The 19,140-nt window shown below is 48.1% G+C and overlaps 1 protein-coding gene across 2 annotated transcripts in view; it reads left to right on the top strand.

The window, feature by feature from the left end:
* LOC122392569 (glutamate receptor 1-like) overlaps nucleotides 1-19,140 on the top strand; it is a 77,540-nt gene that overhangs the window by 50,010 nt on the left and 8,390 nt on the right. For both annotated transcript variants that reach the window (XM_043387606.1, XM_043387607.1), the window contains exons 8-15: nucleotides 602-829; nucleotides 1,034-1,141; nucleotides 3,572-3,682; nucleotides 4,112-4,232; nucleotides 10,317-10,411; nucleotides 11,538-11,664; nucleotides 12,139-12,367; nucleotides 12,816-13,014. In XM_043387606.1, the coding sequence (XP_043243541.1) occupies nucleotides 602-829; nucleotides 1,034-1,141; nucleotides 3,572-3,682; nucleotides 4,112-4,232; nucleotides 10,317-10,411; nucleotides 11,538-11,664; nucleotides 12,139-12,367; nucleotides 12,816-13,014 (1,218 nt within the window). The remainder of the gene's footprint in view (nucleotides 1-601; nucleotides 830-1,033; nucleotides 1,142-3,571; nucleotides 3,683-4,111; nucleotides 4,233-10,316; nucleotides 10,412-11,537; nucleotides 11,665-12,138; nucleotides 12,368-12,815; nucleotides 13,015-19,140) is intronic.

The raw sequence follows: 19,140 nt of genomic DNA, 5'->3' as shown, positions 1-19,140 counted from the left end.
ATCTTCACCGTAACCTCATCACACCATTCACCACTTTTCAATCGATAAGCCAGATCTTCACCACACCCACTGGAGAGCGCCTGACACGTCGCCAGCACCGCCGGACGTACCGGTCCGCTGCCGGGCCGGCGGCGGACGTACAAATGGGCCCTCAGGACAAATGATGCCCCGGGCGCGCGGCGAGCGGACACATCTCACTGACCGGCGCGTCCGCCGTCCTCCGGTCCCGCCCCCGCGCTGGACACGAAGATGAAGATGTCACCTCGCTCAGGAAGACGAAGGGGTGGGAGTCGGACAGGGGTGGTGCGCTCGGTTGTTTGTTGAAGGCGGCTGGCTTGACAGCGATAAGTATTTAGAGCTCTGAGGATGAACAGTGGACAGTGATGTATGGGTCTTCGGCAGGCGGAAGACGGAAGGAAGCGATGAAACTTCACGGCGTTCGTTTATCTGTAGTGCCACCCAGCAATGGCTGGATGCGCGAAAACTTCCCAGGTGGTTTTTGGTTGTACAAGATGTAGAAGCGGTTATGTAAATCGATCGCATTAGACGATGGCCATCTAAGGCTGAGGACTAAGGCGGTGCGTTCTATTGTCTCCTGCAGGCTCAGACCGCCCTCATGTACGACTCCGTACTCGTCATCACTGAGGCACTGCGCCAGCTGTGGCCCGAGCTGCTGCAGCTCCACCAGCGCCGGCTGAAGCTGCCGCAGCCGCCCGGCAGCCCCAGCGCCGCCAACGTCGTCGAGGGCCGCGTGTTCAACTGCTCGCAGGGCTTCTCTGACGTCACTGGATATGAGCACGGCGGGAAGATCATGAAACAGTTGCGCAAGGTGGGTCTGGGGGTGGGCTGTACTGCACTTGTAGTCGTTTTCTGGTGTAGGCACGATAATGGGTTATTGATTTTCGTTGATTGCTTAGTATAGTTTTCTGCTCAAACATTATGCATTACATACATCCCCACATAAATGATTTCATTTGTGTTTCCATGATTGGCTGTTCCAAGCTAGCCTCAGTGTTTGGCACTTCCATTGCAGATTGAAATCGAAGGTCTCACTGGTAACATCAGCTTCTCCCACGAGGGCAAGAGGAAAGACTATACTCTAGACGTGGTCGAGATGTCAGCCAACAGCCGCCCTGTCAAGGTACTGTTCATTCTGACTTGGGAACCGTAGTGTCTTTTATATAAGCCCACATGCAGTAAGGTACATACAGAGTACAGACATTACGTCTACATACGCTTTGACCAATCATGTTTTTGAAACTTCCCAGAAAACAGAACATAAATAAAAACGATCAAATATGGCACATTATCGTGTTAAGAATTTCAACTCCGTATAGATCGTCATCCACAAAAGCAAACAGCCGTTTTCCACAGTCGGCTGCCGCCTGCGGCCTTGGAAGGACATTACGTATTCGGCCCGGGTGCGGCCGCCAAGTTAATCCATATCTCAGAACACTTGAGCTTCTCGGAGGCCTGAGAATAACAGGCGCACTTCCAAGCAAGAACTTTGTTGACCCACAACACCAGTGTTCAATATGATATTACGCTTCTGCTGAATGCGCGAAAAAATGACACATATTTGTGTCTTTTACAAAAGGATATTTTAATGACATTGAAGACTTGAAGATGCATTGAATTAGAACCATAACCTTGCTTGCTTCCTAATATGTCAAATCACATACCCATTTGTTAAGTATGATGCTGCTAAATGTGTCAATGCGTAGCCACTGTCCACTTATCTGCTGAGTCAACTGTTGAGTAAGTCGTGAATCAGGCGTAAGGCTTTAACTAGATTATCGCAAAATGGTTACCAAATAAAGCGAATGCTCAGTAGCATTACGCTTATCTGTACGGTGAAAACGTATGAAATTGTTTCGTTAATTTGACGGCGTAATATTCGTAAGGACATAGTCGCCTGAACATCAATTTCAGTTTGAAAGCTCTTACTGAAGTCAATGCTCTCGTGGAAAGGTACCTAATCTGACAGACACAGGCGGCTGTCAACGCTCCAAGGGTCTCTGTGTGAATATTAAATGTAACAATACTCACTTACTGGGAAGTCGTCAAAGCCAAATGCTGGGTGCTACGGGGATATCACCCTGACACTGCCAATGTTTCTCGCTAACCAACAAAAATGATTATTGAAAACTCACACCTGTGACTGTCAGATACCTGAGAGTCAGCACCATCCGCGCACAATTTACTGATGGTCAGATCAGTAGCACTTGATAGAAACCTGTACTTAAACATTTCAGTACAAGGACGTCAAAAGCGGTATTTAAGCCTTAGGCTTCTACGCTTCTCTAATAAGTACTTTCCCTCCTCATCCACGGTTGACGCAGGAGAGCGGATCACTTCACCCACTTCTACTGCTGTGACAGGAACAAATGACATTCAGTCTTAACTTCTAACCATACCGGCTCTCTGTGTCCAGCGCCGGACAGTGCAATGACCTTTCCTCTGGCACACACAGCCAGCACATAGCTGCGCAAAAAGGAGCGCTAAAAACAGCAACAACGAGGCAGGCCGTGATCGGCGCCCGGCCGCTGTCTGTACACATTGGGGAGACGGTGACCGCCGGGGTTTGGGCACGGCCGGCTTTGCAGGGCGGCCGCTGAGAATAGCTGGGGTCGATCGATGATCTGTAGCGGGCGGCGGGAGAGCCGGCACGACAGCCTGTCAGAGGCCAGGTGACCCAAGTTGGCGGCGCGGCGCAACTTGGCCGGCCGCGAGACAGCCGCGGCCGCGCCGGAACCATCTGTTTAATGGACCTGCGATTGGCACATGCGGCAGATCGCTAATGGCTCGCCTCCTCAAGAGATAATAGCAGATTCGCGGTATGGATGCTTGAATAAATAAAGACGGATGCATTAAGGTGAATAATGAATCTTGGTAAACTGACAATGCCAGCGCGAGGGGCTCCTGAAGTAATCATGATAATGTGTATTGTGCCATCAAATTGTGCCTCTTTTTCTGGGTAAGCGCGCACGCTGGGTGGACCTCGGTATTACTCGTGCCTTTAGCTTGTGCAGGTCAAGGTCGTAAAATGATCGGTATGATCATCAGCCAGCTTTATGGTTGTGGGCTGCCCAGACAGTGCGAAGCCGGATCAGTTGGAACACAGATCTGTTCGCAGCTCCGTCAGAAGTCAAGAACTCTGATAGTCCTGCCGAATCCCGATTGAGCGCAATACCGATAGCTAGATCGGCTGCACGGAAATATAAAGGAACTCTGAAACAGAGGGAGTAGAGGAGACTTAAAAGGAGCTAGCTGAAGTCAGCATCTTTTCACATTTTGGGGAAAATATAATATATGATAAAATACATCATCAAATGTGGATACTTGACTGACGCTTACCTGAAACGATGATGAATGTCCGTCATTTGACATTCACGAAGGTCGCTGGGGGCTGATAGCAAAAAATTCCTTCTTGTTGTGCATGATTGATCAGTGATCATCCCTTCGCCATCGCTTACGTCCAACTTTTGAAGAAGATAGCAAACCATGTCCATTTCCGAATTCTTAAATTGCTACCAATGCGTGTCAACACATTACTTTATTCACATTCCAGGTCGGTGTGTGGTCGGACGTGTACGGTTTCAGCTCGACTCCAGTTCAACCGAAACAGGTGCAGCAGGGCATCAGAACGAAAAACAACACCATCATCATCACAACAATCGAGGTATGTCTATACGATTGGCCCTTATGTGTTTAACTAATAGGGTCAAATGTTTTTCTGGTATCTTATATTTATATCTACACCTTATGTGCATTTTTTATATCTACACCTTATGTGCATTTTTCGCACAAAAGGAGATTTTTGCACTTCATCGTCGACGACGATAAATATGAGTGTAAAATGAAACATCTCAAGAATTCTCGTAGTGATATTGGTTTTTAAATTCCCCAGACGACCAGAAACCTGTTTACATCCCCATATGCAAATCTAATCGGGTAAGTTAAATCTGCCGTCAAAGCAGCAATGGCGCAACAGAAGAAAACAGAATTATTGGGCCACAGGACTGGGCTGGCAGACATCAGCCAACACATGTTTTGATCCCGGCTGTGCGACCAGACTGTCACTGGCTGAGCTTCGCTGTACCGTTCGCAGGAACCGCCTTTTATCATGCAGTTGAAAGGAGAGGATGCCATTAACAAAACCGGAAATGATCTGCTGGTGGGCTACTGTAAAGACCTGGCGGATCTGCTGGCAAAAGAGATCGGCTTTACATGTGAGTATTTATGATGTTATGTCTCATGGTGCGTATGATTACGATGCACGACCTATTGCGATTCGTTCAAAATGACTACGGCAGTTATTAATTTCGATATATAACAATTATATACTTTAGTTTAAAATGCATGAAATTGTACTCCCATTAGTGAAGGGTGCTGTAATTCTCGTACCTTTTTCTTTTTTATCCATGCATCTCTAGCAAATGTGGGACAAAACTCGCAAACCTATGGACATCGTCATTGCTTATCCTCCGCCTCGTGTGCCCACGCATACTCAACGTTCCCGGCCATAGGCACAATGCTTTACGCAGAGGAGGAGGGTGGCCCTAAAAATACGGAGGCTGAGCAGTGAGAGACCCAACAGAGTCAGTCAACTAGACGCCAATTTCCTGAACGCCAGTCTCTGAGCTATTGTTTACCATCTTCGCTATGGATTGCTGTGGATTGATCCAGGCTAATCGCAAAGCTTTGGCTATTCGCGTTGTTTTGAACCGGACCGAGCGATAGGAGCGAAGACTAATACATTCCTTTACGGTAGTATTTTTTTCCATCGCGACCGGACACAAGGAAAATATCCAGGGGATGCCTCCCGCCTGTCTGACCGTATAGGGGATGCCGCACTCTGAACCTATTCTTGTCAGTTGAATAGATACATGATCCTCGACATGCCAGGCGTTCGTTCAGTGTTTGCAAATGACAATGATCTTGGACACTTATTGGCAGCATCGGTGCATTGCAATGGTGACGACTGACGTTAGCAAAATATCACGTTTTTTTTCATACCTACTAACACTCATCTGACCGGCCACAAAATTTGCGACATTTGAGCGAATTTCAATGTACGACATAACTAGGAATCTGTTTTCACTGTATGCTTCTTTGTCAATAGCAGTCCTCTAATTTATACAATTTTATATAGTGCGCGAGTTTAATCCAAATTTATATTTTTCGCTCTCCGCGCGTGTAACCATCATCCTTTCGGGCGCCAGTGTCTGTCGGCCGTCAACTGTCTCCTAGGCAGCTGCTGGTGGCAAGTTTTGTCTCTGCACTGAGAAAACAGTGTCCCGATTTTCGGGCTCAGAGACCAGTTTTCGGGCTAATGTACCATATTCAAAACAGACAGCACATTTCGAGAATACTTTCTGAGCAACGCCACATGGGCTCATACGATCCCTTAAATCGGTATCATTGATCGCAGAAACAGAGCTCAGTCAGTACCCATTATCGGTGTCAAGCTCTAAAACTAGTCTCACTATGATACCAGTTTTCAGCCTGATCCCCATTTTCGAGCTCACCTGATTCCAGTTTGAGGGCTCAAATTGTGTGGTGAAGCCAATATTAGGGCTCACGTCATCGCTTTTCGGGGCTTTGGTAAAAGCTGGATTGCGTCAGCTGGCTGGCCAGCTGGCGACGCACGAAAGGTATTTAATTTTAGATATACCTAAGCGCGGTAGTAGGATGGACATAAATATTTCAAATGGCTTTAAATGAAAAATTGATTGGTAAATATTTATTCTTTTATATCTAGCATTGATATGTAAGAAGCTCTGCTAGCGCCACCATACGGCGCCAGCTGGCAAAAAAATCCAGTTAATACCAGAGCCCGCTTTTCGTCCGATGCAGCCCCTCCTCCCCCCTCCCCCGTGTCCAGCAGCTGCGAATAAGACGAAGCCGCGGACAAACTTTTTTTTTGCTCGGCCAGCCTAGCGCCAGTCTCGAGCGGTGGGACAGTTAACCCGGCAATTTTGGCCGGGATGCAAAAGTTACGTTAAACCGGTTTATGTTAACCCGGGAGCAAATAACAACGTGGGAGCCTATCTTAGGTGTGGCAAAGCTAACGGATTACTTACTTGTTGCCGAGGTGCCCAAAGAAGGTACTGGAACCGAAAACACAACATTGGTTCATGTATTTATTAACATTCATACACACAGTCATACTTGTGCAAGGTGTCAGTGTTCGGTTGTGGGGTGTAATAGCCAGGGAAAAAGTTCTATGAACTGAAAAACCCGGCGCCTATTACTTCGCAACATGGTTGTGTATTCAACATGAACTGCAAGGAGTGCAGACGACATTGCCTGTGCTAACTTAACGTCTCACGGGCAGCGCCGCGCTCTGACACCTTGGTCCCAGAAGCTGCGGCGTTTCTGACCGCAAATCGCCGGAGAGCCGGTCGACGCCGTTGAGGGGACTGAGCAGGCCGCTGCCAGCTCCACCTTCACGTCCGCGCGGCGCAGCTCGGTGTGCGGCGGCGGCTCATCGCGCGGGCCGCACCCGTCCGTCCGCTGCACGAGCCGCTTTTCGATCCGACAGCGCAACACCGGCACGCCATTGTGCTGGCTGAGCGGCGGCAGCGGCACGTAGGCAACAAAACAGTAGAAATCGATGGGCCTGGATCGGCGTTGCCAGCAACGCCGGCAGCGGCGCGGCGGGAGGCGCCAGTGCCGCCGTCGGGGACGTGTGCCCTTCGCTGCGCTCATTCGAGTTGGCCGGCCGGCCGCGCGGCGTAGTCCTTTTGACACGGTGCGAGAAGAGCCGGATGAAGGTGGACTTTTTATTGGCGTTGCTGGTGCTCACGCCGCCGGCGTCCAGTTTGGGCGGCAAGTCCGAGTACCAGGAGTCGGACAAGTCCCGCGCGAACGCCGCCAGCCGGTCGTCGTCACTGCTGGCGGCGGCCCGCCGACGGCGCTGCCTCAGAATCGGACGAGTCGGTGGTACTGAGCACCTCGCGGGACGGGTAGCTGGGAGTGGGCCGGCCGCGGCCCCTGCCAGGCCGCGCCACCTTCACCGGCGCAGCCGCCTTCAAACTGCCCTTGCTGGGCGGCGGGTTGGTCGGCGGAGGCGGCAGCGGTGCCTCGACGTCAGTCCGAGTCGCTGTCACTGGGCGGCCGCCGCGGAGACGGCTTCTGTTTGACCCGCAGCCGGCCTGGGCCGGCTCGGCGCCCTCGGCCGGCGGCGCGCGCCGTTTCGAGCGTTTCACCTTTTCACTGTTACTCTCGCCTGGTCCTCAGCGTCGAGCGGCTCGGCGCTGTTCGGTTTCATGTGGCCCATGCTGCTGGGAAACTCGGGTGGGGACAGCTTTCTGACTGGAGTGCCGTCGAAGATGGAGGAGACGGGGGTGCTCGCAGAGTCCTTGCCCAATGCCCATGATAGAGCCGAGGCTCCACTGGACGCCCAGCTTAATCGGGCTATCGCCGCCCTCCTTCTATGGTGGATTCTTCGGCCCCCTACAGCCACTAGGGCCATCATATACTCCCAGATGGCGGCACCTAGGGGATGAGGGGGGGGGGGTGTCTGGGCCACTTGTCCACGTGGTGGCGTCGAGTCGGAGCAAATGATTATGGGGTCTTCCTCGAAGGACGGGTGCTTCAGGAGATGTTGCTTTGCCGTCTTGAGCGCCACCATCTCAGATCGGTAAATGGAGCAAATCCTCCCCGCCGCCTCCCGCAGTACCAATGTTGTACTGTCTGGGTGCTCGGTGAGGACCCCAGCGCCGCCTTCCTATTACTCCCCCGGTCGCAGACCCGTCGACCCAGGCCCACGTCGCACGCTGGGGGAGCGCTCCCAGGCACGCCTCCGCAGCACTCCTCCTCGCTGTCGCGGACGCCCCGATCGGCAGCAGGTCCAGGTGGACCGTGACGCCGTCTGTTGGCGTCTACGGGGCAGTCTCGTGGATAAGCGCGCCTCGGCGGGCAGCGCCACTCCAGTGGTCCCACACCGCTCCCCCGCGCTCTCTCCAGCCGGTCACTGACTTCAGTCACGGTTGGGGGGGAGGCTTCCGCCACGACGCGGCGGGTCCTCCGACGGGAGGGAGAGCGCCTTCGCCAGTAGGCGCGATGCCAGCGCATCCCTCCTCATCTCTCCATCGGCACGACGCCCGCCTCGGCCCTCACGGCGAGTCTTGGAGCATGGAAATCGGGCAGCCAGTGATGACTCATGCCACCATCAGCATCTCCGCCTCCAGGACGCCAAGATGTGTGGCCGCAGCCGCAGGCAGCCACGCCGACCCCGCTGCCCGCATGCCCAAGTAGTCTCGAATCGCTGACACCTCTCCTGAAACAAGAGTGGTGTCGTAAACTTAAACCCCTTGCTGGCGCCCGCCAGCCGCGACAACACCGCCACACCAATTTTTGTGACCCCGGAACTTCCGTCCCGAGCCCTATTTCACGGCACGATGCTACAGTGCGCTACACGTATTGTGGTATTCAGCTTCCATGGAAACATCAACTAATTTGGACGCTCAAACATGGGAGTCAGGAGTGGTTAAGGCCCAGAGCGTTCTGTCTGGTTTATAAAACCTTGGCCAGCAGATGTAAACGTGCTTTTTGTATAAGTGGCTTAATTTTGACGCAAAAGGGCACTAACCTTCGGCGCAAATAATGCAGAAATTTCAGCGCAAATTGCAAAATAGCTTGCGCCGAACTTCGGCGCATGACGGCTTCACGGGCGTCCGGCGTACCATATGGATGTTTTCCAGTTTGGGCTGCAGGTTTTAGCTCTAGGTTTTAGACTGTAGGTTTTGGATTGGGTTGGGCTGGGCTGGGCTGGGCTGGGCTGGGCTGGGCTGGGCTGGGTTGGGCTGGGCTGGGCTGGTTGGGGTGGTTGGGTTGGGTTGGATTAGGTTAGGTAAGTTTAGGTTAGTTTAGTTTAGGATAGATATGAATACCTATTTTTTGTAAGTTGAATTACTTTTTTCATTTTGTAGCATCATATGCCTTCCATCTTTGAACTGCCATATTCAAGCACCAGAATAAGTATGGACTTGAACCTTTTCCAGTCTGGATGCCTGTATGGAAGTTGTGCAAAATCATGCAGTTGAAGGTATTGTAACCACAAATAAGAGCTCATGACTCAAGTCTCAACTTGTCCATAATTGGTTATCTTGATGTATACTTGTAGACCCTTCCTCTTACTTGGCACACAGGCATGGTGTCACAGTGTTCTAAAATTGGATTTCAATTGGGTGTCCCAATAAAAAAAAATCTGAAGACAAAATGAGATAGATTTAGTCTTTCCGCAAAACTGCATAATGCCATTTTTTCCCTCAGATTTTGTCAGAACCTTCAAAGGATCTGAAATGAAATGATGTAGAGTAGATGCATCAACTGTCAAGTCATGCGTAACCTGGCAGCTGGCTGTTGAATCAAACTTTTGACATATTTTTTTTTTTTAGCAAAGATGAAATAAAGCCACTTGTCATATTTTTAGGATGAAAATATTTTCCCCATCATGTGTGGTTATTCACCTAAAATTCTGAAACATGGAACACTGTCATACCAGCATTCCATCATGTCAACCAGCATTCCGCAGCATGTTAGCAGAAGCAGCAGCATGTTATAAGTATATGAAAGATCCAAATAGGTTGTAGGTTGGTAGGTATTGGTACTAAGTTTAACTTAATAGGTTAGTAGGCAAGGTTAGGATTAACTTTAGTTGAGCATCAAGATAACCATTACGAACAAGTAACAAAATCCTTACCTACCCTTGAAAGTATTGCTTCAATCACATCATCACGAAGAACCAGACAAAAATTTTGCACATTCTTACACTATTTGACATCCTGAATCCAGATATGATGCTTTCATGTGGCGCAAATACAAGAAAAACGAATAATCAAACCCGTGCGTATTCGTATCAACGGCGCCACAATTGTAGATCAGACCTTTTTCTGAACAAATGCCACCACAATTTTAATTGATAAGGGATTAAAATGGCATGAGCATCAACATCTTGATTTTTTCTAAAAGATAGCGATAACTGATAACTAATAACTTACCATTCATTTTGAAATCACGGCGGTAGGTACACCAACACATGGCACTGAAAACAGCAAAAGACGGAATGGCGGAATGTCGTATGGAGCCCTAAAACGCAGCTCGAATTGAGCCCGAAAAGGAAGACGAACTGATGCCGCTTTCGGGGCTAATGTACTTTGAGCCCGAAAAGGGCGCCTAACTGATCCCGATTTTAAAATCATACAGATTTGAGCCCTGTTTTGGCACTCATATGAGCCCTTATTCAAAAATGTTCTCAAAGTGTTTTCTGAGTGTGGTTATAGCGGCGTCTGTCGTCTCTGTCGCAGATGAGATGCGGCTGGTGAAGGACAAACGCTACGGAGCCGTCAACACTTCGGTGGAGGGCAACTGGGACGGCATCATCGGCGAGCTGGTCAGACGGGTGAGTGGGGAGAGGGACAGCGTGACACGCCCAACGACGTTTCAACACCTCGACGCAGTGTCATGCATACACTGTAAAAAAGCCCCTTGTAGGAAAACCGCCGGCACAAAAAATGATCGCATGCACGGCCGTGTTAAAATCGCCTCATATTTAGCTTGTTCTGCTCTATAGAGCAGAAGGAGTAAGTCACTAAGCTTGGAAGTCTGCTGAGGCTTGTGAATTTTTGTGTATTTAATTGTCAATCTGGTAAACTTAATTGACCATAATATGCTTATTGCGTGGGTTTTAAGGATGGTGAAATGGTCAGTACACACTTCTAGAAATCGATATAGGTAATGGGTTACATAGTAGATCGCATGATAAAGCTTAAAACTATATTGAATATTGTGCAGGCTCAGATCAGACGACATACCCCCCCCCCCCCCTGGCCCTTTGTTATACCTGAAGGAGGGATGTGGATCAAAATGTCTGCTCAGAATATCAGGATATTGCGTACCATGCGTGTCTGTGCAAATAAATAAAACACCGTAAGCAATACAAATTTAAACAGTCATACATATCCCTAGCGTATATGTGGGTGCTGCGTTTGCTAAAACTTTAGCTTCAGAACTATCTTCCGAGGTCATTGAAGCATTCTTTGCATTCAGCGACAACACAAGTCACTACCATCCTGGTGGAGCCAAGCTGTTGAGTGGCATTCTGTCCCGAGATCAACATGTTATTGGCTCTTCTGGGGGATATTTAAATCGCAAATTAGCTCTGAACAGAATGTGAGAGTAGGCGTCTTTAATGAAATCCCCCGACGCTCGATGACAAGAGTCAAAGTTCACATCAGGGAGGAGCTCGACCGTATCATCGAGCTGGTGTTAAATTGGGCACTGACAGGGGCGGACTCGTGCGTAACATCGTAATTACGCCAAAGGTGACAATGACATTTTCATTACGAGTTGTGGTAAAGGTCAGTCATGCTCATACTAAAAGTGGTAGCAATCGAGGCTTCATAATCAATAAAACTAAATATGTGAAATCCCCAATTAGGCGCTTGCAATGAAACTCGAAGCCAAATACGTAGGAGCTGTCAGACGGGGCAGCATCCCCAAGAAGCCGTCTCCCTGATGTTCCGCAGGAGGCCGACATGGCCATCGCACCCCTCTCCATCAGCCTTCGAAGAGAGCAGGCGGTCTTCTTCACCAAGCCCTTTATGACACTGGGAATCTCCATCATGATCAAGAAACCAATCAGGAAAAACCCAGGTAGGGTGTGTGAAGTTGTAAATGTTAATGGGTAATAAATTGTGTGAGAGTTACATGTAACCCCAACTGCATCTTCGACAGATCTATAACTTTCAACCATCATGAGCCTTAGTATCATTTACACATTTGATATCAACCAACTCAAAATTTTTGGGTTTGTTGGTATGTCCTAAACGTAATCAACATTTACGTTCAACATTTTACGTTCATTTTACATGGCCTCTTATCGTGTCGGATCACTGTGAAAACCTTTATCACTTCCGGTAGCTTGTGGGTCTCCGGTGAGGTGACGCAAACGTTTTCGTGGACATTTTGTAAATCAAATTAAAGTATTGATTCGACAGCGACGGGAAATTAAGATGATATCGAAATACCTTCCCGGTTTTGTGAGATGATACTGCGAACGCAGCTGTCTGCCACTTCCAAGGCCGGTTCGAGGAATCCCATCACCAGCGGCGCTCTCACCACCGGCAGGCTTCTTCTCGTTCCTGAACCCGTTCAGCCGCGAGATCTGGCTGTGCGTCGTGTTTGCCTACTTCGGCGTCTCGATCGTGCTGTTCCTGGTGTCGCGTTTCTCGCCGTATGAGTGGCGGCTGGAGGAGACGGTGCTGGGCACGGCCGTCACCAACGAGTTCACCATCTACAACAGCCTGTGGTTCGTGCTCGGCTCGCTGCTGAAGCAGGGCAGCGACATCAGTCCACGGTAAGCAAAAGGGAGGTACTTTCAGCCGATTTGGGTTGGATCTGGCAGAGGAACGCCAAAATGCCATGCATTGGTGTCAAAATGCCATTGGTGTCAGCCAAAACAGGGTTCACATTTTGTAAACTCAAAATGCTAAAGCGGTTTGGCTTTGAGAGATCATGGACAACTGTTTAAATGCATGTAAGAAAACATCCACATAGTAACCCTCTCCCCTGTGGGGCAAAAAGTTTATGATCAGAAATCGAACAGTGCATGCCTTTTCCAGTTCAATTTCGTCACTCTTATTTTTTCTTACGTGGCGCTGTTCTTGGAAGGTTGTGTTTTGACGCTGTGCTGAGTGCTCTGACGCTGTATGCTGATACTGCGCAGTGTGCTTTGCTGACGGCTGACGCTAGGGTCAGTTGATGTTTTGTGCTGTGACGCCTGACGTCTGCGCACCGCTCGTCAGCTCGATCTCTGGCCGTCTGGTGGGCGCCTGCTGGTGGTTCTTCTGCCTGATCCTGGTCTCCTCCTACACGGCCAACCTGGCCGCCTTCCTCACCGTCGAGAGGCTCGTCACTCCGATCAACTCGGTGGAGGAGCTGGCCTCTCAGAGTGACGTCGAGTACGGCACTATGCGAGCCGGCGCCACTACCGACTTCTTCAAGGTTAGTCCCGGGGAGTGATGTGGGCAGCTATGGGACATGGTGGGGACGGGAACAGGTGGCATCGGAGAAAGGATAGATAGAATAAACCATCAAAAACTGGGATTCAGCTCCACAGGACTAGCTCCAGTAACTCCAGTAGTGTAACCGACCGGCTGGACTAGTTAGGTAGTCTCATAAAACGCTGGTGTGTCGTCTAGATGCACAAAATGCACGTCTCTGATCAACTGATCACCTCTCCACCGATCAGCCCTGCAGCGCGCCTCTACCGATCTGTCCGCCGGACAGCATCGCTCCTCGTTTTTGCTCTACGCTCGTCATCTGCCGCTGGAGAAGCCTCTCTACTCTGTCGAGCTGCGCTCAGTAATGGATGCGGCGGCCAGCGTTGAGCAGCTGGCCGCGCTGCCAGACGCCGTACTTGTTGTTGGCAGCGGCACGCCCCCCCCCCCCCCCTGTCAGGATGATGAGGGGGGTGACGGCTTCAGCCAGCCAGCACGCGCAGAGCACAGTGTGCGAGGGAACTTGTCCCTCGACGAGCATACCATTAACTATACATTTCAATTCTTATGAACAGACAAGATGATTATATTTGCCACTTTTATTTTCGTTTTCATTGCAAAAAAAAAAAATCAGTCCCAAGGCACGCTGTGTGCAAGTCGGTCTGCGGTCTGAGATTGAACTTTGATATATAAGTAAAAATCAGCAATAAATTATCATAGAACGCAGTTTTCCCTTCAGATTTAACCCTATTAGTGGCAGGCTCCTGGCTACCCCTATTAGTGGCAGGGGGGGCTGTTTACGACCCCCCTTGATATCTCGAGATCTAACGGGCCGATTTTCAAAATTCAAACGGCATTCGATTTCGCTCAACGTGATCTACATTTCTAAAAAATAAAAATTAAAAAATGTCAATAGGGGGGGGGGGGGTAGAGGGGGTAAAAACGGGCAAATTGCAGATACATTTTAGACTGTTTATCACGGCCAGGTTTCTGAACCAATCTTAACGCAACTTTTGCCGATCGATAGAGAATGAACCAGGAATTCACATGGATCCTAAAAATATGCATTTTCAAAAATCATAGGCGGATACAGATCATTGAGATTGGGGGTACACAAAAAGTAAAGTAAATAAGGTTTTTGTTGGTACTGTTTCTAAAAAGGGCTGGTAATGGTCTTGTTATGTTACAATTTTCTTATGAGAGAACGACTACAATTGTATTGGTCATGCATAGGCGGTGTCAGGGCACCTATATTGGGAGGTAAAACATAACCTCCCTTTTTGGACGCCTGGATCCGCCTATTATAGCAAAAACGTGTCAAAAGAGGATGCACAATAACTGTATATGTTATCACATGATACCTTTCATTCACTGCTCGTAAAACTGGTGCAGCATCGTGATCTTCGCCCAAATGACTCGCTTCACGAATAGGACCCCCAATTCCCAGTGCTCTGGAGCCGCCCCTGGTAAAGTTATGAACTTGAAATTTTCAGGGCATGTGCCCAATTTAGTTTTAGGAAAAGTCAGAAAATTTCAGCATCGTAGCTTCAGCGGTTTCGGAGATATTCCCGAAAAACCTGAGGGGTGGATAAAAACAACCCCCCCCCCCCCGCCACTAATAGGGTTAAGAAGAGAAATTGTTTATTCATACAAAACCGAAAAGTTTTGTTGCAATGCTTAAACCAAGGCCACCACTTTATTTAAAAAATAACGTTCTTTAAAAAACTCTCTCTCTCTCCTCTCTCACCTCTCTCTCTCTCTCTCTCTCTCTCTCTCTCTCTCTCTCTCTCTCTCTCTCTCTCTCTCTCTCTCTCTCTCTCTCTCTCTCTCTCTCTCTCTCTCTCTCTCTCTCTCTCTCTCTCTCTCTCCCTCTCTCTGGTGCCCAGTTTATTTGATAAAGTCCGCTTCCTACTTTCATCTTATTAATAAATTGACTACATTTTAGACCTGCACTTGGATGAAAAGTCTTTGAAACTGTTCAGTGTTTAAGATGATTTTGCATTGTATTATAAAACCATGATAATTTAGACAGAAATAAGGCGTTAAAGGATCAAAGGCCCTCATTTTTACCGTATTGCCCTCATTTTTACGTTATTCATGTTCTCATTTTTTATCGGCAAATATATTTTTCCCCTATTCGTACGCATGACACATGCATCCGAATTGGGTCTAAAAAGCGTTAGCATATATATGTTACAGGGAGTATGCGATTTCAGTTAGTTTGCAACGACCCTAGGGTGGTTGTAACCTCCCTGAACGATCAGTTTGTTTGCAACGACCCTAGGGACGTTACAAAATAACTGCTCGTTCCGGGACGTTGTAACGAAACTAGGGTCGTTGCAACCTCCCTAGTTAGTATGCAACGAACCTAGGGTTGTTACAAAATAACTAGGGAGTTTAAGAATTCATCGAGTCTCGTTTCACAGGATGGCCGTCAACAATCTTGTCCAATGAAAATCTTGTTCAATCTAGTTGATTTAAAAAGAAAAGGAGAACAAAATTTGAACATTCAGCTCAGGAGTATTTCACGACGGCCATCCTGTATACATTTTGTGCAGATTTGTTCAAATTAGATGAAGCCCTTCGTAAAAACGGCTATTATCCGCTCGTTTCCAGTCTTTCTGTGATTGTAAACGTTCAAACATGTGAAATGATGGTGGTCCCATGCATTATGGTGGGTGTCAAGGTCACGTGAAGGTCAGGTCAGGGTCATTGACCTTTGATGACCTTACTTCACTTCTTCTGGGTTCAGATATTTTTAGGCTAGTTTTTGGAGCTGATTTCGAATTTAGCACCCATTTGAACATTTACGAAGTAATCTTGGCGCCTTCGTACCACGTCACGAGGCTGTCAGTGGTGGTTGACATCTACTATGGACAGCTAGCAAGATGCCTTCTGGTTGACCTGACCTGACCTGACCCGACCTGGCCTAAAAACATCAAGACATCGTCGGTGATCAAAGCTAACATGAAATTCGTGATCAGCGCCCCGAAAAAACTCGTAACAACCTAACTCTCCAAAGTTTTGACAGGTCCCGATTTTCCCGACTTTTAAGTCACTGACCTGACCTGAAAGGTCAACCAATAACTTAGCCCCGCCCTGTGCGTTTGCGGCTAGCAAAACACAAATAAGGGCGAGAGTAACCCCGCAGGACCTGTTGGTTTTCTACATACGCGCCGGCCGGGAGGAGGGTTGGTACGACCCCCTCGTCGGTTTTCGCCCCTGATGGAGTTAGAGCGTCGCGGAAAAAAACGAGCGTGTGTGCCCGGTGCCGTTAGGAGACACAGCAACTAGTACCCGACTTTAACCCGCGCCCCACTGGGGGGGGGCTATTTATAGCCCCCCCCCTCCCGTTTTTCTGCAATAACTTCCAAACCGCTTGACGGATCGACGCCAAACTTTCAGTACCTTCGGCTGCATCAATTTGACACCTTGTGTCAAAATTTGAACTTCGTAGCTACCATAGGTCGGCCGGAAATGACGTCAGAGTGACGTCATGTTCGTCCGATTTCGACGCAAAACATTGAACCACGGCAATCGCTCCCAAGAGCTCAGTTTTTAAGCTAGATCCAATTTCTTTGCATGAAAGAACTCAGAATTGACCGCGCTATCAAACTGCTATCTCGGATTTTCAAAATTTTGAAAATTTTGAAAATTTTATATAATAATATTCAAAATTTATATTTTTATATTTTTTTCAAAAAGTTTTTGACTTTTCGAAAAAACCGGAATATATGTGACAGAAAGCATGATTATGACTAACTCTAGCAAGTTTTAGCTAAATATCTTCAAAAATGGCCAAGTTATACGCATTATTGCAAAAAATTCACAATTATTAATTTTTCAAATCAATTTTTTAGTACGTATTTGGCATCGTACACCAATATAAATGGCACCATCGTGTTCCTGAGCTCAAACTGCATCCAATAGACACCTTTTTTGTTGAAAAATTTCAACTTCAAAATTTGACCTTTTTTGACCTGAAAGTGACCTGACCTAAGCTAAATTCGACTCAAAATGACCTCGAATGACATAGAAGACATCAAATTCGAAATCTATGGCCTAAATGGACCATAAAACATGTGTCACGTGACCGATGCATGATATAATATTTTCGTGACCTGTGATGACCTGACCCTGACCTGAAAATCAAAGTACAAGTTTGGTACCCTCAAGGTATCTAGAGCATCTGTTCACGAGTGTGGAAACCAAAAATGAGCCTGATCTGACTTGTAAGACGGCGGCCAGAGCCCAAAATGTGAACAAGCCAAAGTGCTAATAATTTTTACTTTGACCTGACCTGTGACGTCATCGGTGACCTCGAGGTCAATGAAATTAGGTTTCGGTCGACAGTTTTTCCGGGGCTATCAGACGCCGTTTGAATTTTGACGATCGGCCCAGTAGTTTCGGAGTTAGGAGGGGGGGCTATGAATAGCCCCCCCCCCCAGTAGGGCGTGTTATACACAGACCCCAGTGGGGCGCGGGTTAAGGTCTCAGGTTAACCGGTGACCTCTGAGGTCAGGTCAATTGTGACCCAAGACACGGATTCGGTTTTTTATTAATAACTTCTTAAAAAATAGTCGCAGAGCGCGATTTTAGCATCAACGTGCTCGCCTTGCTCAGGCGCGTCGAATGGTATACTTTTAGTTCGGGTGAGGTCAACTTGAGGTGTTGACCTCGGGTCAAGGTCAGGTCAGAGACCCCTAGGTCGCGACATTGGTCAAAGGAGGTCATGTTGCATATTATTCGATTCGGCACGTCTTCCTCAGTCCATTGGTGGCTTGACCGACTCGCTATCTCAGTTTGATCGGGAATTATTGACGAAAAGCTCGTATGACCCTAGTGACGTCATAAATGACGTCAAGCAAAGTCAACAATGCAAAATTGAAGCATCTAACCTTGCAAGGAGAGCATGAAATCACGATCCGTGTACTTATGTAAGATAGTTTGAGATCGTTCCCGGCGCCAGAATAGCAGTTTTCTTTTTCTCAATTGACTTATAGTGGTGAGGTCACGTGACCGACCTGACCTCTTGTGATCTTTAGGAAAAATCCTAGAGGTACTTACAAGTTGTGAGACTTCTAGAAGATGCACGTACTGTAAGTTTCATCCCCCTGTAAAAGCTTTTCAGGGACTGAGGGCGTTGCGAAGTTGCGGCATCTGAGGACCGTCCACTTATAACGTCATAGGTCAGTAACCTGACCTGACCTGAAAATCTGGTTGGTGTCACAAGATCCGGCTTTTAATCAAAGATCAGGTATCCTAGTTTCAGCTCTCTGTTGCTGGCGTGTTCGGAGCTATCGCGAAAAAAAACGTGGGGGGGGGGGGGCGAGGATTAAGCTAGGCTGAGTAGGGTAAGTTTGGATCAAGTAGTAGGGGTCCCACCCGCACCACCTGTTTAAAGCAAGTGTACCTAAACCACCAGCGACAGCTTCGTAGCAAGTTGCATTGGCAACACAACTATACGTACTTCTCAAATGTCTCAGCGAATGCTGGATTCCAAATAAGCTATAAAAAATCCCTTAAAATCGTAAAAATTGAAACAGTCACCCGAAGTCACCAAACGTCAATGACCTTGACCTGGCCGACAACTGACAAGTCAACTTAAAACCCATCATGATGCATGGGACAACCATCAGTTCACATGTTGGCACGTTTATATGTAATCACAATAGAAGTCTGGAAACGCAATTTTATGTCATGCGCTAACATAAACGGCAAATAATTTCGGTCTGCCATGGTCTCAGAAATCAGATCAAAGGTCAAAGATCATTAGTTTCAGGATCATGAACTGTATGGAGAATGTGTAACCAGTAACGTAGATAAGTTCGAGGACACTCAAAGTTTCGTCACGATCGGCCGCTTTTAGCGCGAGATAATCGCGAAAAAACGAGGGGTTTTATCGGACCCGCACCCAAAGTGTGAGGGATAACCCGCACACGGATTCCGACGGATATCCATCACACCTACCCCAGTAACTATATTTTCTACATGTAAGCATATGCTGGCGATACAATGCAGCCAAAATTATCACAGTTACGTGCTTTGTCCCGGGCACCACATATATATGTGGTGCAGCTCAGCTCAGGAGTACTCCTGAGCTGAATGTTCAAATTTTGTTCTCCTTTCA

The sequence above is a fragment of the Amphibalanus amphitrite genome, unplaced genomic scaffold, assembly GCF_019059575.1.
Source record: "Amphibalanus amphitrite isolate SeventyFive unplaced genomic scaffold, NRLGWU_Aamphi_draft 000491F_arrow, whole genome shotgun sequence".
Classification (NCBI taxonomy): Eukaryota; Metazoa; Arthropoda; class Thecostraca; order Balanomorpha; family Balanidae; genus Amphibalanus; species Amphibalanus amphitrite.
Note: the sequence above shows the minus strand (reverse complement) of the source record. Positions and strands in the feature narration are given on the sequence as shown.